This window comes from Larimichthys crocea, chromosome XXII (genome assembly GCF_000972845.2).
Source record: "Larimichthys crocea isolate SSNF chromosome XXII, L_crocea_2.0, whole genome shotgun sequence".
In the NCBI taxonomy this organism is placed as follows: domain Eukaryota; kingdom Metazoa; phylum Chordata; class Actinopteri; family Sciaenidae; genus Larimichthys; species Larimichthys crocea.
Genome location: NC_040032.1, coordinates 1,642,952 through 1,660,337, shown reverse-complemented (window position 1 = coordinate 1,660,337; position 17,386 = coordinate 1,642,952). Strand labels below are relative to the sequence as shown.

Sequence of the window (17,386 nt, the reverse complement as noted above, 5' to 3'; positions counted from 1 at the left end):
GGACCTTAATTAGTACCTTTGGAGTGGAGAAAGTATTCAGATTGAAGTAAAGATACACTCAAGTAGTTACTTAACTTAACTTAACTTAACTTAAGTTACTTAAGTAAATAAAGAAAATAAAAGTAAACATACTAAATGTTCTATTTTAATTATATTTTAAATATACTTTTTATACAAAATTTGTTGCATCAAAAATGACAACAACTAATCCTTTCAGTTGCACTCGGGTAGTTTATAACAAAAGATCATATTTTATGATCTCTTTGTATGTTTTACAAAAATTCCTATTTATAAAATAACTCATAACCAAAGCTGTCATGTAAGTAAAAAAATAATACATTCCCTCTGAAGTGCAGTGCGGTAGAAGTAAAACATGTCATGAGAGTAAAAACTCAAGTAAAGTCGAACACCATAAATTTGCACTTGGACTTGGAGTACAGTACTTTAGTAATTGTACGTAGTTATTTTCCACTACTTTGTTCTATTTCTATACTGCTGGGTGATCAGGGGAAACAATGTTGTTATAGGAGGTCACACTCAATGCCATACAATAATAATTAACACAATTTTAATGAATTTTGTAGCTATATTTTATTTTCCCTATATTGTCAAGAAGAATCTCCAGCTCCTAGTTGTTATTCTGGTCCTGAACAATCTCTTAGTTATGCTGATAAAGGACTAAACTGCTGGGAGATTTCCCATGATGCACTGAGCTCCGTACACATTCCTGTCCCATTAATGCATGTTACTCACTTTGCTTCTTCCCTAGAGTTTTTCTCAATGTACTTTGAGCTCACGCAGTCCAAAATAGACTCCAACCTTATTTCTGTGTTTCTGTTCCACATGTTCTCCAGTTGTTATTCCATCAGGCCAGATAAGACTCTATCATCCTCAATATGAACAGTTTACCTGTCCAGATGTATTCCTCATATCTGCATTGAGCATGCTGCGAACAGTTCTCTGTGATCCTGAAAGAATGGGTAAAATGTTTATCTTTATTCAATTTTTTATTCAATCTTTTTCATCTATGTTTTAAATCGCTTAGCGCTCTCATTCTAAAAAACAAAACAAAACAAACATACTTACACTGTGGATTGGGTCATACCTATCCATACAAAATTGCCACTCAACTTCCCATGGCCTAACACTGGCACCTTGTGATGCAAACTAGGCACCTGCATCCAACTTACTTTGTGAAATTGCTCTTATTGGCCTTTAGGTGGTGACACTGAGCCATTGTGCATGAGTCATTTAGGATGACAGTGCTAGAAATTTCTAGTGGGGTCATAAATACACCCTCTGATAGTATGCATTTGTGCTATGCAGACATGATGTCAATAAAATGACATCATATTATGTATTATATCTTATGTAACACGTTTGACATTTTTACGGTAAATGTACAGTTACATGCTTGTTATTCGGAACCGATAACAAGAATTGCTCTAAACTCTACGTCAGTCACATGAGGCATAAGAGCAGCTTCTATAAGTTCAACTTTTATAAGAGCAGCTATAAAGTGAGAGAACTAAGAGGGAGAATAACACACAAAGAGACATGAAGGGCAAACCAGGACAGGAGTGTAGCTTGGGAATTGAGACAAAGGTGAGGAGAGGACCAGAGAGGAAAGGAGACAAGGTCATAACAGACCTGCTGAAAAGAACGATGATGCTGACTATGTTTTGCCTCAGCCCTGCCAGCATGACAGACCTGTGTCCCCCATCAGGCACTGCAGAGGAGAAAGACCAATCAGCGCTCTGCGGTACACCCTCATCCCTCCCACTCTCTGTCTTCACCTCTCTGTCTCACTCCCACCTCACTTCACAAGTGGGATGCTCTGCAGTGCTGCACACTGAGGCAAGTACCAGCAGCTGTTTATTCCCCTGCCAGACAAGAGTACGCAGGCAGGATCTGCTACATCATTCGGTCTCGACAGGAGGTAAGACTCAGCTGCAGCTCGGGGTATTGGATACGGATAAGGACTAGGGTCACATCAGGGAGATGGGGAATATGCTAGAACATGTAGGCATGCAGGAAATGATGCTAGAAAATATCTATGTGCAGAGATGTGTAAAGAGTATCTAACATTAAAAACATATTATGTAATTTTAGGTGTGGCGTACTGATAAATAGCCTACAAAACTGTGTCAAGGGCATTGGGAAATCAATTTCATTGTATTTATATGGGGCCGAATCATAACAAAAGGTGAAATAGAGTAACAAACAGGCAATAAAACAGAAAGGGAAAACATCTGTGTGATCTTTCCCTCTGAATTATGTCCAGTCATTCGGTTTGGCAAGACAAGTGGGCTCCTGAATTCTGGAAGCAGCTAGAGGACATTCACAGCAGTTTAGATCAGAGCGTCTCAACCTTGTTGACATGTGACCAAAACAGCAAGGTGGTGTCTCACACACCAGAAGAATGATTTAGTCTTTTCCAGCTTGCTTCCTTTGAAGAGAGAGAGAGAGAGAGAGAGAGAGAGAGAGAGAGAAATAAAAGGAGACGGCGGTTAGTTAGCAGAGACAAAGACGAAGCATGTCATTTGCATTCCGTAATTGTATCATTCTGAGTTTGTAATAAACATATTATTATATTATATAATGGAGTACCTGTCTCCAGAGTAATCGCTGCAGCCACTCCCTCACATTTCCTCTGTGTTTTTCACAGTTGGATGGGTGCTTTTCCATCATGCTCAAGTCTCTGTTTGTGTATGGAGTGCTGGGAGGTGAGACTTTTTTTTTTTTATAAAAGATGTTTCTACTCTGGTATCTGCCAATTTAAAATGAAATCACACGTGTCCTTCTGTGTTTTGCCCCAGTGCTGCTGATCCCAGCAAGTTGCGACCCGATCTCTGTGTGTTATGAAGATGACAATGACCTAAGAGTAGACTGCTGGGTCGAGCCCAAGGCCAACAAGATCAGCAGCTATGAGTTCTCTTGGTCCTCTGGGACCAAAGAGTCCCTCATTAACACCAATGTGTCCGGATCGTCTGCGGAAAGCCAGTTCAAAGACAAAAGCTACGTGGAGGAACTGGAGGAGCCTCAAGGCTACAGAATGACCCTGAAAGGCTTCACAGACACACTCCCACACAACACCACCTACATGTGCAAAATATCCGGGGTGACTGCCAGGATCACTGTGCAGAAAGGTAGGTGTGTGTATGTGTGTGTGCGTACTGAGTTACAAAGAGACAAATTCAACTGTTTCATCATCTTTTTATTCTTTTGTAGATGAACTTGCCATGTGTTCAGCAGTGAGTGTGTTTCTGAAAAGCTCCTGCTCCTGGATCGTTTGTCTGCTGCTCTTCTTCTATCAGACACACAGCTAGAAAAAAAAAAAATCAAACCATGCCTGCGCATCTGTCCGTATCCTCAAACATCCCCAGAATAACAACAACACACATATTGATAACACGTTGCCAGTGGCTTGCAAATGTCTGTCCTTCCTTTGTTTTCCTCCCACATGCACTGAAATGTTTTCCTAACTCAGACAAAAAATAATGAAGATGACTCAAAGATGATTCGACAGAAATGTTTGTAGATGTGCGTTTTGCTGCAGAGGCACACACAGCTGTATGTGTATAAATACAATGAGTAACTTGCCATGTAAATAGTATTCTGGAAGCTGCAGATTTGTTTTCAATAAAGGGATGCTATAAAGCCAGAATTTGACTTGTGTGTGAATTCAGTGGTCACGATGACAGCATGTGTTTCACAAAATTTGAATGAAATCATGTGTATTTGATTTTTTTATTTTTTTATTTATAGTGGTATGTGAATGGGTTACGGAGTTCTCAAATAAATCTACAGTGCATATTAAAACAATGTACACAGTCCTTGAACAATTTCATGTGTTTTTGTTTTATAACATTGAATCAGAGCAGATTGAATGTCACCTTTTTGACACTGACGCAGCAAAATAGACCCTGTCAAAGTGAAAACAGATCTACAAACTCTGAGGGCTGTTCAGTCACCTGGAAATGTTCTTTATTCATCCCGTGACTTGCACTTTTAAATCACATTTTTCACAGAGTTGCTTGGAATGTTTCTTTGCATTTCGTGGTGGAGATGCTACAATTGATTAAATCGATTGCTACAATACTGACTCATACATTCAAAATGATTTACACTACATTCACTAACAAGAACCACGCCAATATAGATTTAAGTTCAGAGTGATTTAAAGTGATTTAAAGTAGATCTGTTCCTGGCAAAACAATAAGAACTTCCCGAGGACTGGGTTTTTTGCCACTCAAACCGAAGGTCTAAGGACAGGGGGTGTCATTCCCTGTACAGATTGTAAGTCCCTCCGAGGCAAATGAGAGAGAGAGAGAGAGAGAGAGAGAGAGAGAGAAATAAAAGAAGACGGAGGTTAGTTAGCGGAGACAAAGACGAAGCAAGTCATTTGTATTTTTCTGAGTTTGTAATAAACATATTATTATATTATATAATGGAGTACCTGTCTCCAGAGTAATCGCTGCAGCCACTCCCTCACATTTCCTCTCTGTGTTTTTCGCAGTTGGATGGGTGCTTTTCCATCATGCTTAAGTCTCTGTTTGTGTATGGAGTGCTGGGAGGTGAGACTTTTTTTATATATAAAAAATGTCTCCGGTATCTTTTTTTTCACGTTTCAGTGCTTGATTTCCATTACATTCACTAACAAGGACCACGGCAATATAGATTTAAGTTTATTGCGAGTGATGGAAAGGATGCACCGAGATGATGACCTGTAGGAGAGAGGAAGGGATGAAGGTCGAAGGATGAGGGATGGAGGGTCGGAGGTATAAAGCGGTGCGGATCGAAGGTATGAAAGGATGAGGGGATGAAGGGATGAGGGTAGAGGGGATGGAGGGATGAGGGTCAGAGGGAGGAGAGAAGAGGGTCGCTGATGGATGGAGGTTGACTGGTATTGGGAAGACTGGATGGAACCTGGGAGTTGAGACTTTGGGTGGGGGAACCGTGGGGGAAGAAGAAGAGAAGAGGGTTTATATATGCAAACAAGTACTTTGAATTTTATATATGTAATTCATTCATATCACTTTGCATAAATACGTTTTGACTATAGACTCTTGTCCAAAAATAGACTGAATGGATTCAATGATGTAAAACATTAAAACTTTTATAGGTCCTGCTTTTTAACTTGAACTACCTTCAAAAGTCAAATGTATGAAATCAGTAAACTTATAATCATCTCTGTCCTATGATCAATCTGTAATCTAATTAGTTGTGTGTTGGACCCTGTGGCACCCCACTTTGTTCAACATTAGACATAAATAAAACATCATGGAATATATACTGTACATCATTAAAAATATACATCAATTAAAAGTAAATCATTTAAACTGTTTCATTGTCGATTTTTCCCCTCAACATTCTGATTATATTTCATAATGACATTTTGATTTCATTATCTAATTTGACAGTGGACCTGTCTACAGGCCGCTGTGTTACATAACTGCTATAACCTGATTTCAAATGGATCATGACTCACACAAATTAGCTGTTCACAAACTCCAAAAATACTAAAAGAATTCAACTTAGACCTCTTAAATTATTATTTTCTCACAAATAGCCCATGTCCATCACCAGTATGATTGTCTGTCTGTGAGCGTGAGGTTATTAACAGAGCGCGTTTTTGACTAGCTTTTGAGTTTGCTGAAGTGGACAGTCTCGACCCTCGGCGCTATCCGTAGTTGTCGACAACATTACGATGGCCGCCTCCACTGGCAGCAGTAAAGGACCTGAACTCTCTAAAGCCGAGTACCTCAAACGGTATTTATCCGCTGACGGGGACGACAAGAAGTCGAAGGGGAAGCTCAAGAAGAAAAGGCGTAAAGTTCCAGAGAAAGGGTGAGACGGCGGGAAGTTTGAATCGAGCTGCAGGTTGTGTGTGTGTGTGTGTGTGTTAGCCGGGGAGCTAGTTACGCTAGCTCACGCCTGCTCCCTCAAACTTGTTTTTGAATGAAACGTGTGTGTGTGTGTGTGTGTGTGTGTGTGTGTGTGTGTGTGTGTGTGTGTGTGTGTGTGTGGAGTTACCTAACTCAATCTTACCTCTCCTGTTTCCAGACTGAAAATAGTAGACGATGACATAGACTGGAAACAGATGGTCAAAGAGGAAGAGGAGGCGGAAGAGGACGAAGAGGAAGCTCCAGTGGTAAGAAGCCTGTGTGTGTGTGTGTGTGTGTGTGTGTGTGTGTGTGTGTGTGTGTGTGTGTGTGTGTGTGTGTGTGTGTGTGTGTGTGTGTGTGTGTGTGTGTGTGTGTGTGTGTGTGTGTGTGTGTGTGTGTGTGTGTGTGTGTGTGTGTGTGTGTGTGTGTGTGTGTGTGTGTGGTATTATAACATTTATAATAAACAGTGTTTTGGTTGGTTTAAATGTAAAAAGTACTATAGTGCTATATAATGAGAGATAGTGTAGTGACATGGTGTAGATGTCTTTGCAGAATCCATGGTGGTTGTCATATACTTTGTCAACGCTCTCATGAAACCTCTAGACCAGCGGTGTCCTAACTTTTTTTTTTTCAAAGAGGGCCTGATGTGAACATGCCCAGGGGCCAATACTAACATTTAAAAAAATTAAAAAATGACCAATAAAAGTTGCATACAAATGCTCTGTTCTGTAACAGTTTTGTTTTCATTGTCACAATTATCTTTTTTTTTTTCTTTTTTATGACAATGTTAACAAATCTAAGCCAATCAGGCGTAAATAAATCTAAAAACCAGTTCTCCCTTTCTTTTACATCTGAAGTCAGATAACTAATAATATAAATTATAAATTTAAACTTGCATGAAGTTGATACAACTCTGATCCTCATGTTCATTTTAAATATGACTTAATGAAGTAATGCAAAGTCTGTTTTTAAGTTTAAAACGTGTCACTCTTGCTCTTCTCTTTCACAAGATCATTCAGAGAATGATATTTTGTGTCACATCTACAGATCTATAACACCAGCAGTTATGTCCTTAGAGGTTAATGTTTAGTGCATTCAAATGCTTCATTATGTCGACCAGAGAAGCTTCGGGCCGCATGAAATCTGACCACGGGCTGTGATTGGCCCCCGGGCCGTACTTTGGACATCCCTGCTCTAGATGTATGAACTCTGTTTCTCGTTTGTCTGCAAAGATTGCGGAGGTGATTGACGACAGACCGGAGGAGGTGAAACAGCTGGAAGCCTTCAGGACCAGCAATAGATGGAAAGTGATTGGAGGTAACAGCTATTTGCAAATGAAGCAAAAACGATCTTTAACTGTATGCTGAAAAGGTTGATTTACTTTGAGTCTCCTCTCCAATAGCTGATGATGAAGAAGACAAAGAAGAGGGAGAAGACGGAGAGCATCCACCTCCTGAGCCTGCGGCGTCAAGCAGGAGTCGCCACGATTCGCCAGATGCATCTCCACCCAGGAGAAGTCGCCACGACTCTCCAGATGCATCTCCACCCAGGAGAAGTCGCCACGACTCTCCAGACTTGTCGCATCCTAGGAAATCGGGGAAGGCACAAAGTAAAGGTGAGTGATGTGAAGTAATATTTGAGGCTGAACCTCGTCTCTTTCTGCAAAAACAATATTAATAAAAAATTACAATGATACAACAACCTTTCAACATCAATACAGAGAAAATCACAGAGTTAGTTTATTAAAATGTATTTTAAAGAACACTCTCTGGGCTGTTGTGGCTCAATCTGCATGTCGAGGGGTCCTTGAGCAAGAAATTGCTCCTGAAGGCCGCACCATCGGTGTATGTGAATGTTAGCTCAACATTTGGCATCATGCATCAGTGTGTGAATGAGATATGTAGTGTAAAAGGACCTTGAGTGGTCGGAGTAATAGTAATATAAACACGATGGATATTTCCATATATTAGAGTCTCGCTGGTAGCATCACAAGGGCGTTTACTAAAAGAGCTAACGATAGCAAAAGAGGTAATAAGAGATTGCCCGGAACTGGAATGGAACTGGTTAATCAATGATACACATGATTAATGTTGTGTGGCTTACACTGCACATTCCTTCAATCTGTTTTTGTCTACTTTGTCAGATTCATCCCCCAGGAGAAAGCCTGGCTCATCGTCATCGAGTAAAAAACGCTCTGATCCTCATCGGTCACCACAGGCAAAGAGGGCTCAAAACAGGCATGATTCAGACTCTGACCAGTCACCTCCACGAAAAAAAACGCTGAAGGGAGAAGGCTCAGACTCCGACCAATCTCCTCCGAGGAAAATAGGACGAGGCTCTGATTCTGATCAGTCGCCACCCAGGAGGCGGGCGCGCACTGGAAAGGACTCAGATGGAGATCTGTCACCACCTCGTAGGCCTGGACAGGTGAGCGAATTGTGTTTACTGAGTAATATTAAAGTTGATTTGCCTCGAATTGCGGGTCAGGCTGGTGCCCATGCTGCTGTTCTGTTTGCAAGTCCCTTTTTGTGTGTCTTTGACTTTGACGTCCAGTTTTTACTGTTTTCTTCTCAGGGTCCGAGGATGCTTTCTGGAGGGACGGCAGGTCTAGTTTCTGTAGATGTTTTAAGGAAAGAGCAGGAGGAGAACCGACGCAGAGAAAGAAACAACCAGCCACTAGAAGGTTGGCTCAACTTCTCTTTTAAGATAAAATTTCATCACAGGCAGAGCTCACAGGACTTTCCATCTCGTATCATCTACATAGCCCATGCATCCTCTAAATGCTTACAGATGCTTGTAAAATTGAATGATGCAGTCTTCATCCCATTTTCCTGTTCTAGACCAATCCCGCAATGCCCAGACAATATTCCGAGACAAGAGCGGTAAAAGGAGGGATTTGGATTCAGAGAGAGAAGAGCAGAGGAAGAAAGCTGGAGAAAAAGCGGCAAAGGATGAGAAATACGCTCAGTGGGGCAGAGGGTCAGCATCAGATTTTCACACATCAGAGATGGCGACAGAGTGTTTTGACCTGTAATGTATGTGCCAACTTGTTTTCATCATTAAAGTCAACTTGCGTTTATAGGTTGGCCCAGAGCCAGATGCAACAGCAGAAACTGGAGGATGCAGTGCATGAGGCCCAGAAGCCGCTGGCGCGTCACTGCGATGACGAGGATCTTGACCGCATGTTGAGAGAACAGGAAAGGGAGGGAGATCCGATGGCCGCGATGCTCCGGCGGAAAAAGGATCGAACCACGAAGACAGGTTTTGAAGCGTTACATATGTGCTGCAATATCATTTACCATTTACAGAACATATTGTAGACCATCTTATTGTTGTGTTGCAGCGAAACCTCAATATAAAGGCCCGCAGCCACCTCCAAACCGCTTCAATCTTTTGCCAGGCTATCGCTGGGATGGAGTTGACAGGTACAGTGTGTGACGCATTTGTAATGTGATCGACGTATGTCGTTCTTTTTAACAGATGCTGCAGTTCATAATATTCTCTTACATTTCATGCAGATGCATAAGTTTTGTGATCTTAATTCTTCGACATCGAATTGAACCTGTTAGAGAGATTTGTTGAATGTTTGTTTGTCAAATCAAAGATGGAATCCAGGGTGTGATTGCAGAAAGAACTGATCAGCAATCTGCTTTGTGACTTTTGCAGGTCGAATGGATTTGAAAAGAAACGCTACATGCGTATGGCGGATAAAAAAGCCGTCCAGGAGGCAGCCTATAAATGGAGCGTGGAGGACATGTAATAACAAGAAAGTACTGGACCAACTGCACATTAGACACATCAAAATAGGCTGAGAAAGATTCTGTTGACCTGTCCAAAACAGTTAGATACTGTACAGATACATCAAACTCTAACAAACTGATAACCTACAAACACAAGTGTACATAGCAGTGACGTGACAGCAGCTTTAGGATTTTGTAATAATTGATTCAAAATGGATGTTTTTCACTGTTTTATTAAATAATGGTTTTGTAAAGGTTTGTGTAAAGTGTTCACATTTATTTAATTTTACATGAATTCAGTTGACACTGTAGCAGTGGAGCTGTAGTATACTGAAGCAAATACAGAATACTTAATATGTGGAGTGCTTCAGAACCTGTATCCAAATGCAGAACAGACTCCCCACCTGTAGACGTTTAGACATCTAGCAGATAAGGCATTGCTATAATTATTACCATTAATGGTGAAGTGTCCAGCCCTGGAACACCTGAGTGAAACTGAACCATCATGTACCAGCCAGTGTTGTAGTCAAGACCAACTAAACCAAGACCAGTGTATCGAGACTGAAACAAGGCCAAGGCCAGACAGTATGTAGCATACTTTGGTAGCTTATATTCATGAAGTGTGTGGAGTCGCCTCATCATGAACTGCTGTGTGTTCTTTTTTTGTTTTAGCAAACCAGATATTATTCCAGAAGAATTGTCTGATTCTCCCAGACAGTTAACAAATAAATCGGACAATGCACAGGCAATGAAGGGATATACCCACAGTTATGGCCTTGACCAGTCTTGAAATAAAATCCTCTGAGACCAAGACTCAAGATGAGGCCTCTGAAAAGTGTTGTAGTTGTTAATTATTCTATTTTATTTATTTTATTTGACTGCATTGGATCTACATGTCATGAAAGGTTTTCCTGCTGTAAGCGAGATAGAATTCATTAAAAGACATCTTTTAATGTGGATTGTTTTCTGTTTTCAAGAATGAGCTTTCAATGCAGCAGCTTTAAGCCAATAAGCCACAACAACCTGATCTGCTGATGAAGATCAAAGTTGACTGAAAGCTCCAGAATAAACTAGTCAGTGGGCCTTGAGTTGGGAGTGAAATTATATTACATATGTGTATTTCATATGGTCGGACGGTTCATATTTCTATGAACCGTTTTTGGTCCTGTGGGTTTGTAGATGATTGATTGACACATTACAGTAGGATCCACTTTGATCACATCAGGCCTCAACCGGAATCGAGGAAGTAGGAACCTTTAAAAACGTGACACACCGGAACTTGTTTCATTACGGAATGTTTTTGTGCGGGCTCCTTGTTGAGGTAAAAACATTCACCGGGTCTTTCGATACGTGTACCGGGAAACAGCGGCCGAGTCTCGGCTCCACTCTCACTGAAGATGGTTGACTGGAGTCCGATAGCGAAGGTGTACGATCCGCTGAAGGCCGGCAGCATTGACGGCACGGACGTGGAGCCCCATGACCGAGCGGTATGGAGAGCGATGGGTGTCCGATATAAGCCCAACAAAGGTGTAGTTGGAGACCCGCTGCTCACCCTGTTCGTGGCCCGGCTAAACCCCCAGACCACGGAGGACAAACTGCACCAAGTGTTCTCCAAGTACGGAGACATCCAGCGGCTCCGGCTGGTCCGGGACATCGTCACGGGCTTCTCCAAAGGGTACGCCTTCATTGAGTACAAGGAGGAACGGTCTGTGGTCCGGGCCCGAAGGGACGCCAACAAGCTCGTGGTGGACCAGCACGAAGTGTTTGTGGATTTTGAACAGGAGAGGACCCTGAAGGGATGGGTGCCGAGGCGGCTCGGAGGTGGACAGGGAGGAAAGAAAGAGTCCGGACAGCTGCGGTTCGGCGGCAGGGACAGGCCTTTCCGTAAACCCATTAACCTCGGGATCGGTCCGTTACAGGAACGGGGAGGGGGTGGTGGTGGTGGTGGTGGAGGGGGGAGGGAGTGGGACAGACACGGAGGGAGAGACCGGGAGGACCGGGACCGACACAGAGAGGCCGAGTGGGGCAGCAGAGGCAGGAGAGATGACCGGGACAGAGGCAGAGAGAGGGACGAGCGCAGGCACGGAGACAGGAGCAGGCACCGGGACAGGAGATGACTGTAAAGTGCTGATCACTGGACAGAGGTGTTGATACTCGCAGTCCAGCTGCCTGTGTGCCTGCACACTGGAGACCGGGTGTATGGAAGAAGCATGTCAATGAACAGATGACCTCCTTATGGTGGCAGTGAACTTCTCTCAGTGAAATCTGACATTACAGCACAGTGGTGCTTTGTTGTGTTAGAAGCAGCATTGTACAGGACATCATGACATGTCTCTTGCATTTTAATGAGGTCCAGTGAAGTGAAGCCTTACAAGCAGTGAATAACACCGACAGAATCTGCAGCTAAAACATCCAAATGTTACTGTTTTTTAAATTATATATCTATAGTAGCTGCAAATCTGATTGGATCTGTTCATAAGAAAGACAAATTCACACTATTTTGGGTCATTTCTGCAGCATAGACCAAAATCTAGTTTCACACAGTGGTGTCTCTTCGCATCATTAAAACACATTGTATCTGAAAGGGCCTTTAGAGATAGAAGGAATATTTTTGTACAGCGGATTCATTGGATTTAGGGTAGTGTTTCTCAAACTTTTTACACCAGGTGCCACCACAGAAAAGTACCACCATTATAACAGACATTAGAATACAGCAGTAAGCCAACTCTATTCAGCTACAGATAGTTTACACAGGAGGTGTAATCCTTTTAAGATCATCAAATGTTGACTGTTATTTAATTGTGAATAAAACCAGAGCTGCTTTGTTGATCCGGTGACTTCTTTTCCAAATATCTCCCATTTGGAGCCACGATTGCGGCTTTATCACACTCACATTTTAGCTCGTAACTGATCATGGATATACGCTACCTGCATGAATGTGACTACGTGACAGGCTGATATTGAAACATACAGCAATCTCAGTTATTTTCATTCAATATTTTCTGGCGTTTTGATTGTGTATAATATGTTTCTAATTTCATTTATTTCATTAAAAATCTTTCAGAAAATATCTCCAAGTACCACAACAGAGAGTTTTGTTTGTGTACCACTAATGGTACACACACCACAGTTTGAGAACCAGTGATTTAGGCTATATAGGCCACATCCATTTATGCTAATAAAAATCTTGGATTTGGATTCTTTTGCCACAGTCTTCACCTAACCTGAGTCATAGCCTATTTAGAAGTCAAACAGGACCTCTTACCGTCAAACTTTTGAAGGTCAGATGAATTTAACCAACATAACTCTTCAGTGATTGACTGGATTGCAAGCAAATTTGTGAAACAGTCAGATTGCACAAGTGAGAAACATTTCATACAATTCTATGTACAGGAACAGTATACATTTCCTGTCTTTCCTAACAGCTCCTCCATTAGTATGTGCATGACATATTGAAACACAGCTCCACCATGTGGTTATTAATAAAACACCACCATGTCGTTGTTCAGTCACCACTGATTTTGGAGAAATCTTCAGACAAATCACTTCTTACAGGGACTCTTTCTGAAGCTGGGTGAGTGAGTAGCAGATAAAATTACACTAGTTACCAGTAAAACTTGTTTTTTGTTGTTTTGGTGGCGAGTAAAGTTGGCAAGAGCACCAATTTGTGATAGAACGTCTCAAGCTGTGTTTACAATGAAAACAGTACAAATCATAAAGATCATGTACGGACGATATAATGTAAATAGTTTGATCTATCTCCCTGACTTGTGATGAAGCTTCAGCTGATCTCGGTCCTGCCCATTAAAGCAAGTCATGTTGCAGTTATGAGTCACAGGGTGGATTCTTTTCACTCAAGCTGACCACAAGTATGTCTGAAGTCGTCAATATGAAACCTTCATGGCATCAGCCCATCTACTGCGCACATCACCAGTCCATTAGCTCATCACCTTCAGCTGCTGCTGGGAAATTCAGCACTTTGATTAAAAGTGCTGATGCAAAGAAATACACATAATTCACAAAAGCTCTCAAAACATGCATATTTTTCACTGTTTTATTAGATCATGTTAATTACTGTCATTGAATAATTCTAACAGGTTAGGATTGACAGGGGTTGATAACTATGTTAGAATTATACATTTGAGATTATGAATATTTCATGAATTATAATGTAAATAAACTGCCATGCTTTGCATCCAAAGATATGGCATAGATTATCACTCAGAAGTCATGTTTGGTTTTGGTATGCCCAGCATACGTGGAATTCATGATGAGCCAACCAGGGTACGCTTCTCTTTGGACTGTGCTGAACTCGATCCTGTGAAGCAAAACACACAACCACTCAGGTACACATAGCCGATCTCTACATTAAACTATAGCAGACTGTGTTGTTAACAAACGGGCTCTCACCCGAATGCAGGGTTGATGCCGATGTTGTCTGGCTGTGGGAGGGCAGGTGTTCGCCTCCTGCGGCAGGAAGACGGAGGAGGGAAGTCCTTCTGATACTGAGACTGCATCTCTGTTGTATCTTGTACCTGGTCATGGTTGACTTCTTGCTCCTCCTCCCCTGCCTCTTTGTCCCTGCAGCTATTTCCTCCTCCTGTTTGTCTCGAGGATATGGGACGAGAACGGTGAGACTCCTGCTGTGTGTTCAGGGCGGCATGGTCTCCTGAAGGGTAATCATAACCTTGGTAAGGGTTTCTTTACACATACACACACACACACACACACACACACACACACTGTCTATGGAGACAGCATCTGGAAAAAATACTGTCATTTGGGGAAAACATTCATTTAATTTTCAGTGGCAGGCTTTTCCAGTTCTTCAAGTCTTCTTCTGGCCTCACATCTGCAGACTAATTCACAAATGCATTTACCAGAGCAAATGACACATCATGAGCTCAAATAATTTGTCTGGCTCCCATCACCCTCTTCTACTCTCTTAACCAAAGGCTTATGATTCAGGGTAAAAAAAATTCTATATATAATTTATTGTAGGATGTTATATGTTATATTATGTACATTTGGTTACACCTGATCTAAGTATATGATCTTTTCAAATTGGATAATTGTTATATAATTTTAATGACTATAAAATCACATCTAATATCTAATCTGGTAGCATTTTTAGACTTGACAATAAGACCCTCACTAGATCAGCCAATTCTTTGCTGCTTCGGTAAAATAAATGTCATAAAAATGGACATTTTGTTTTATGTACATATATGGATGTTTTTCTTTTAGAATTGAAGTATGAATTGCTGTATTATTTTAAGTCTTTGTTATTTCAGTCTAATGATAATAAATACAATGCAGTACACACACACACACACACACACACACACACACACACACACGTACATATATATCCACTAAACACAATACAACAAATAACCTGGCATGCCTTTTTTCAGCAAACATCATATGTCTACACAAACACAACTCGAACTAACTCTGGGTTGAGAGAAGACTGCAGACCTTTGCCTCCGCCTGGTTGTGGGATGGGTTTAAAGCAGAACGCTTCTCGTGATGTGGTTTCCATCTTAGCAGGAGTGTCTGGATAGAGGAGAAGTCCTGGGAAAGTCAGTGTGGGTAAAAAAAATTATATTATGATTATAAAAAAGAAAGTTTGTCTTCTTTAATGTTTGCAGCCAAAGTATTGTGCTTCATTAAAATGAAACAAATCATTTCTTTTTAACCTTTCATGGCTTAGTTAACACATCACAACTGGACTAACTTGACTTCTTAAATAGCTAATAGGCTTAATATTCGGAGGTGTCAGGCCTATTTACTTTGAACACAGTAAAAATGACAATGATGCTCAATCATTTACTCTGAACCAATATCTGTGATGAGAATACAATGCTTTATTTGGATTTTTTTAGTTATTCCTATAGTGGAAATCTAGATAAGAACACTTTTCAATACAACCAAACAACAATATGTCATGAAAACAAAATAATTTCAGTATTATCAAAGCTGAAAATGAGTGTGAGTGTGAGCACAGCAGCCCTTTACCTGCCTCTGTCGGCGGTTCCCCTCTGTAGGGTCGACTAGGCAGAAGTAAATCATGGTGGCGTCTGGGTTGTCTTAGGTTGGCATTTTTGATGAACATTCTGTCTGTTGACTGAGTGGCGTCACCAGCAGCTCTGATCTGTGATGTCTGCTACAACAAACACTCTAAAAATATATTAAGTTTTCAGCAGTAGTAGAAAGTAGAAACGATTGCTGCAACCTTTAAAAATGTCCCAATTGTCACGTGATTCAAATAATAACCAGTCTAAAGCTTTAAAACAGCCCTGAGGAGAGTTATTTACTGTATTACTTACCTTACATGTAGAAAAAACACAAGATGTGGTACAATTCTGCAGTGTTTCCCTACACTACATTTCTCTGCACTGTGTGTGTGTTTTATAAGGCTATACACAGAGCTACTTAAAGCTTGTTTACTGCGGTAGTCATGGTGTTCCATTCTTCTCCAGTGAGTGACAGATACAGTAGTTACCAACTGAGACAATAAAGCAACTGGACCACCAACAGAGCACTGAAACTTTGCAGTAGCCACTTGGACAGACAGGGAATGTGGTTCAGTATCAAAGGAAGTATTTCTGATTTAACTGGGAAGAAAAAAAAACACAAGGCTGACGCTTTCGGAAGAGCTTAGCTGAGGGCTAATGTCAAGTCATACTTCAGTGACTCAAGTAAGATGTACAGTAGCATGTATAACAATGTTAAAAGATATTTGACTGCAGTTATGTTGAGTCACACACACACCACACTGTCAAAAACACAGAAAGCGTGCTGTCTTTTCATTGGTTGCCCCGGAGCATTTGGCCAGCATTCAGCAATGCACTGTGCCTCGCACTGTTCAGCTGGCATAAATCTGTATTTCTTCCACGGAGGGCCTGTTTTAGCCTGTAACCTTTCAGTTTGGAAGCTTATACTCGTACATACCTACACATAAATCACTTCACCTAATGCATTTCAAGGAATTCTGTGGTGGCAGTGTTCCTGCAAACTTACAAGTCAGTTTCATTCATGATATAAAGGAGGCAAGACACTATTTTAACCTAATCTGGGTCAGGGGTGTGAAACTGTGCTGGCTGTCCCCGTGCTGTCTGACGCCTCGCTTTGAATTATATTTTTCTGTGTACAGCAACAGCTATGAAATGATGAGATTCATATCTTATCTTAAAGGTCCAGTGTGTAACATTTAAGGAAATGTATAGGCAGAAATGGAATATAATAAGCATAAATATGTTTTCATGTGTGTATATTAACCTGAAAATAAGAATCATTATGATTTTATTACCTTAGAATCACACTTTCATATCTATGTTTCCACAAACCCAGAACAGACAAACCAAACATTGGCTCTAAAGGGCCACGGTAGTTTATGGTGAGGCGAGCAGTATTCAGTTGGTTTAAGTCTGCAAAATCACAATTAGATGCCACTTAATCCTACATACTGCACCTTTAAAATAGGAACAAACCTATTCAGGATTTCAGTATCCAAACCAAACCTAAAGTTGACATTTTGAAAGCTGGATGCTTTTATGTTAGTTGGTTAGTTAGTTAGTTTGTTTGTTACAGTATATGAAATTGCATACTTGTATCTCCAATGAAGCAGACCATTGATCTTGTATTATATTTGTAAAATCTCATTATTCTTCTCCTGGAACTTTTTCTTGGGACATGCTCCAACTTATAATAACTTTTTTTTCTCATTGAAATGAATCTGTTCGTTGGTCAGTT

General features: G+C 41.0%; 2 protein-coding genes across 2 annotated transcripts; both read left to right on the top strand.

Annotated features, from left to right (window-relative positions):
* Positions 1 to 5,651: 5,651 nt before the first annotated feature.
* On the top strand, positions 5,652 to 9,882 carry bud13 (BUD13 homolog). Its single transcript, XM_027273698.1, has 10 exons — positions 5,652 to 5,850; positions 6,067 to 6,154; positions 7,121 to 7,205; positions 7,291 to 7,503; positions 8,032 to 8,315; positions 8,463 to 8,571; positions 8,729 to 8,867; positions 8,971 to 9,149; positions 9,232 to 9,313; positions 9,555 to 9,882. Exons 1-10 carry the CDS (start codon positions 5,711 to 5,713, stop codon positions 9,646 to 9,648), a joined length of 1,413 nt encoding a protein of 470 aa, XP_027129499.1. The 5' UTR covers positions 5,652 to 5,710; the 3' UTR covers positions 9,649 to 9,882.
* Positions 9,883 to 10,706: 824 nt separating this feature from the next.
* Positions 10,707 to 12,457, top strand: snrnp35 (small nuclear ribonucleoprotein 35 (U11/U12)). Its single transcript, XM_019253207.2, has one exon. It carries the CDS (start codon positions 11,026 to 11,028, stop codon positions 11,743 to 11,745), a length of 720 nt encoding a protein of 239 aa, XP_019108752.2. The 5' UTR covers positions 10,707 to 11,025; the 3' UTR covers positions 11,746 to 12,457.
* The last annotated feature ends 4,929 nt before the right edge of the window (positions 12,458 to 17,386 follow it).

Bases quoted from the DNA above. Each gene is read 5' to 3' on its own strand.
- bud13 (XM_027273698.1), top strand. From the start codon at position 5,711: ATGGCCGCCTCCACTGGCAGCAGTAAAGGACCTGAACTCTCTAAAGCC. The intron at 7,504-8,031 runs GTGAGTGATGTG...CTACTTTGTCAG, and splicing joins GGGGAAGGCACAAAGTAAAG to ATTCATCCCCCAGGAGAAAG. The intron at 9,150-9,231 runs GTTTTGAAGCGT...GTTGTGTTGCAG, and splicing joins GGATCGAACCACGAAGACAG to CGAAACCTCAATATAAAGGC.
- snrnp35 (XM_019253207.2), top strand. From the start codon at position 11,026: ATGGTTGACTGGAGTCCGATAGCGAAGGTGTACGATCCGCTGAAGGCC.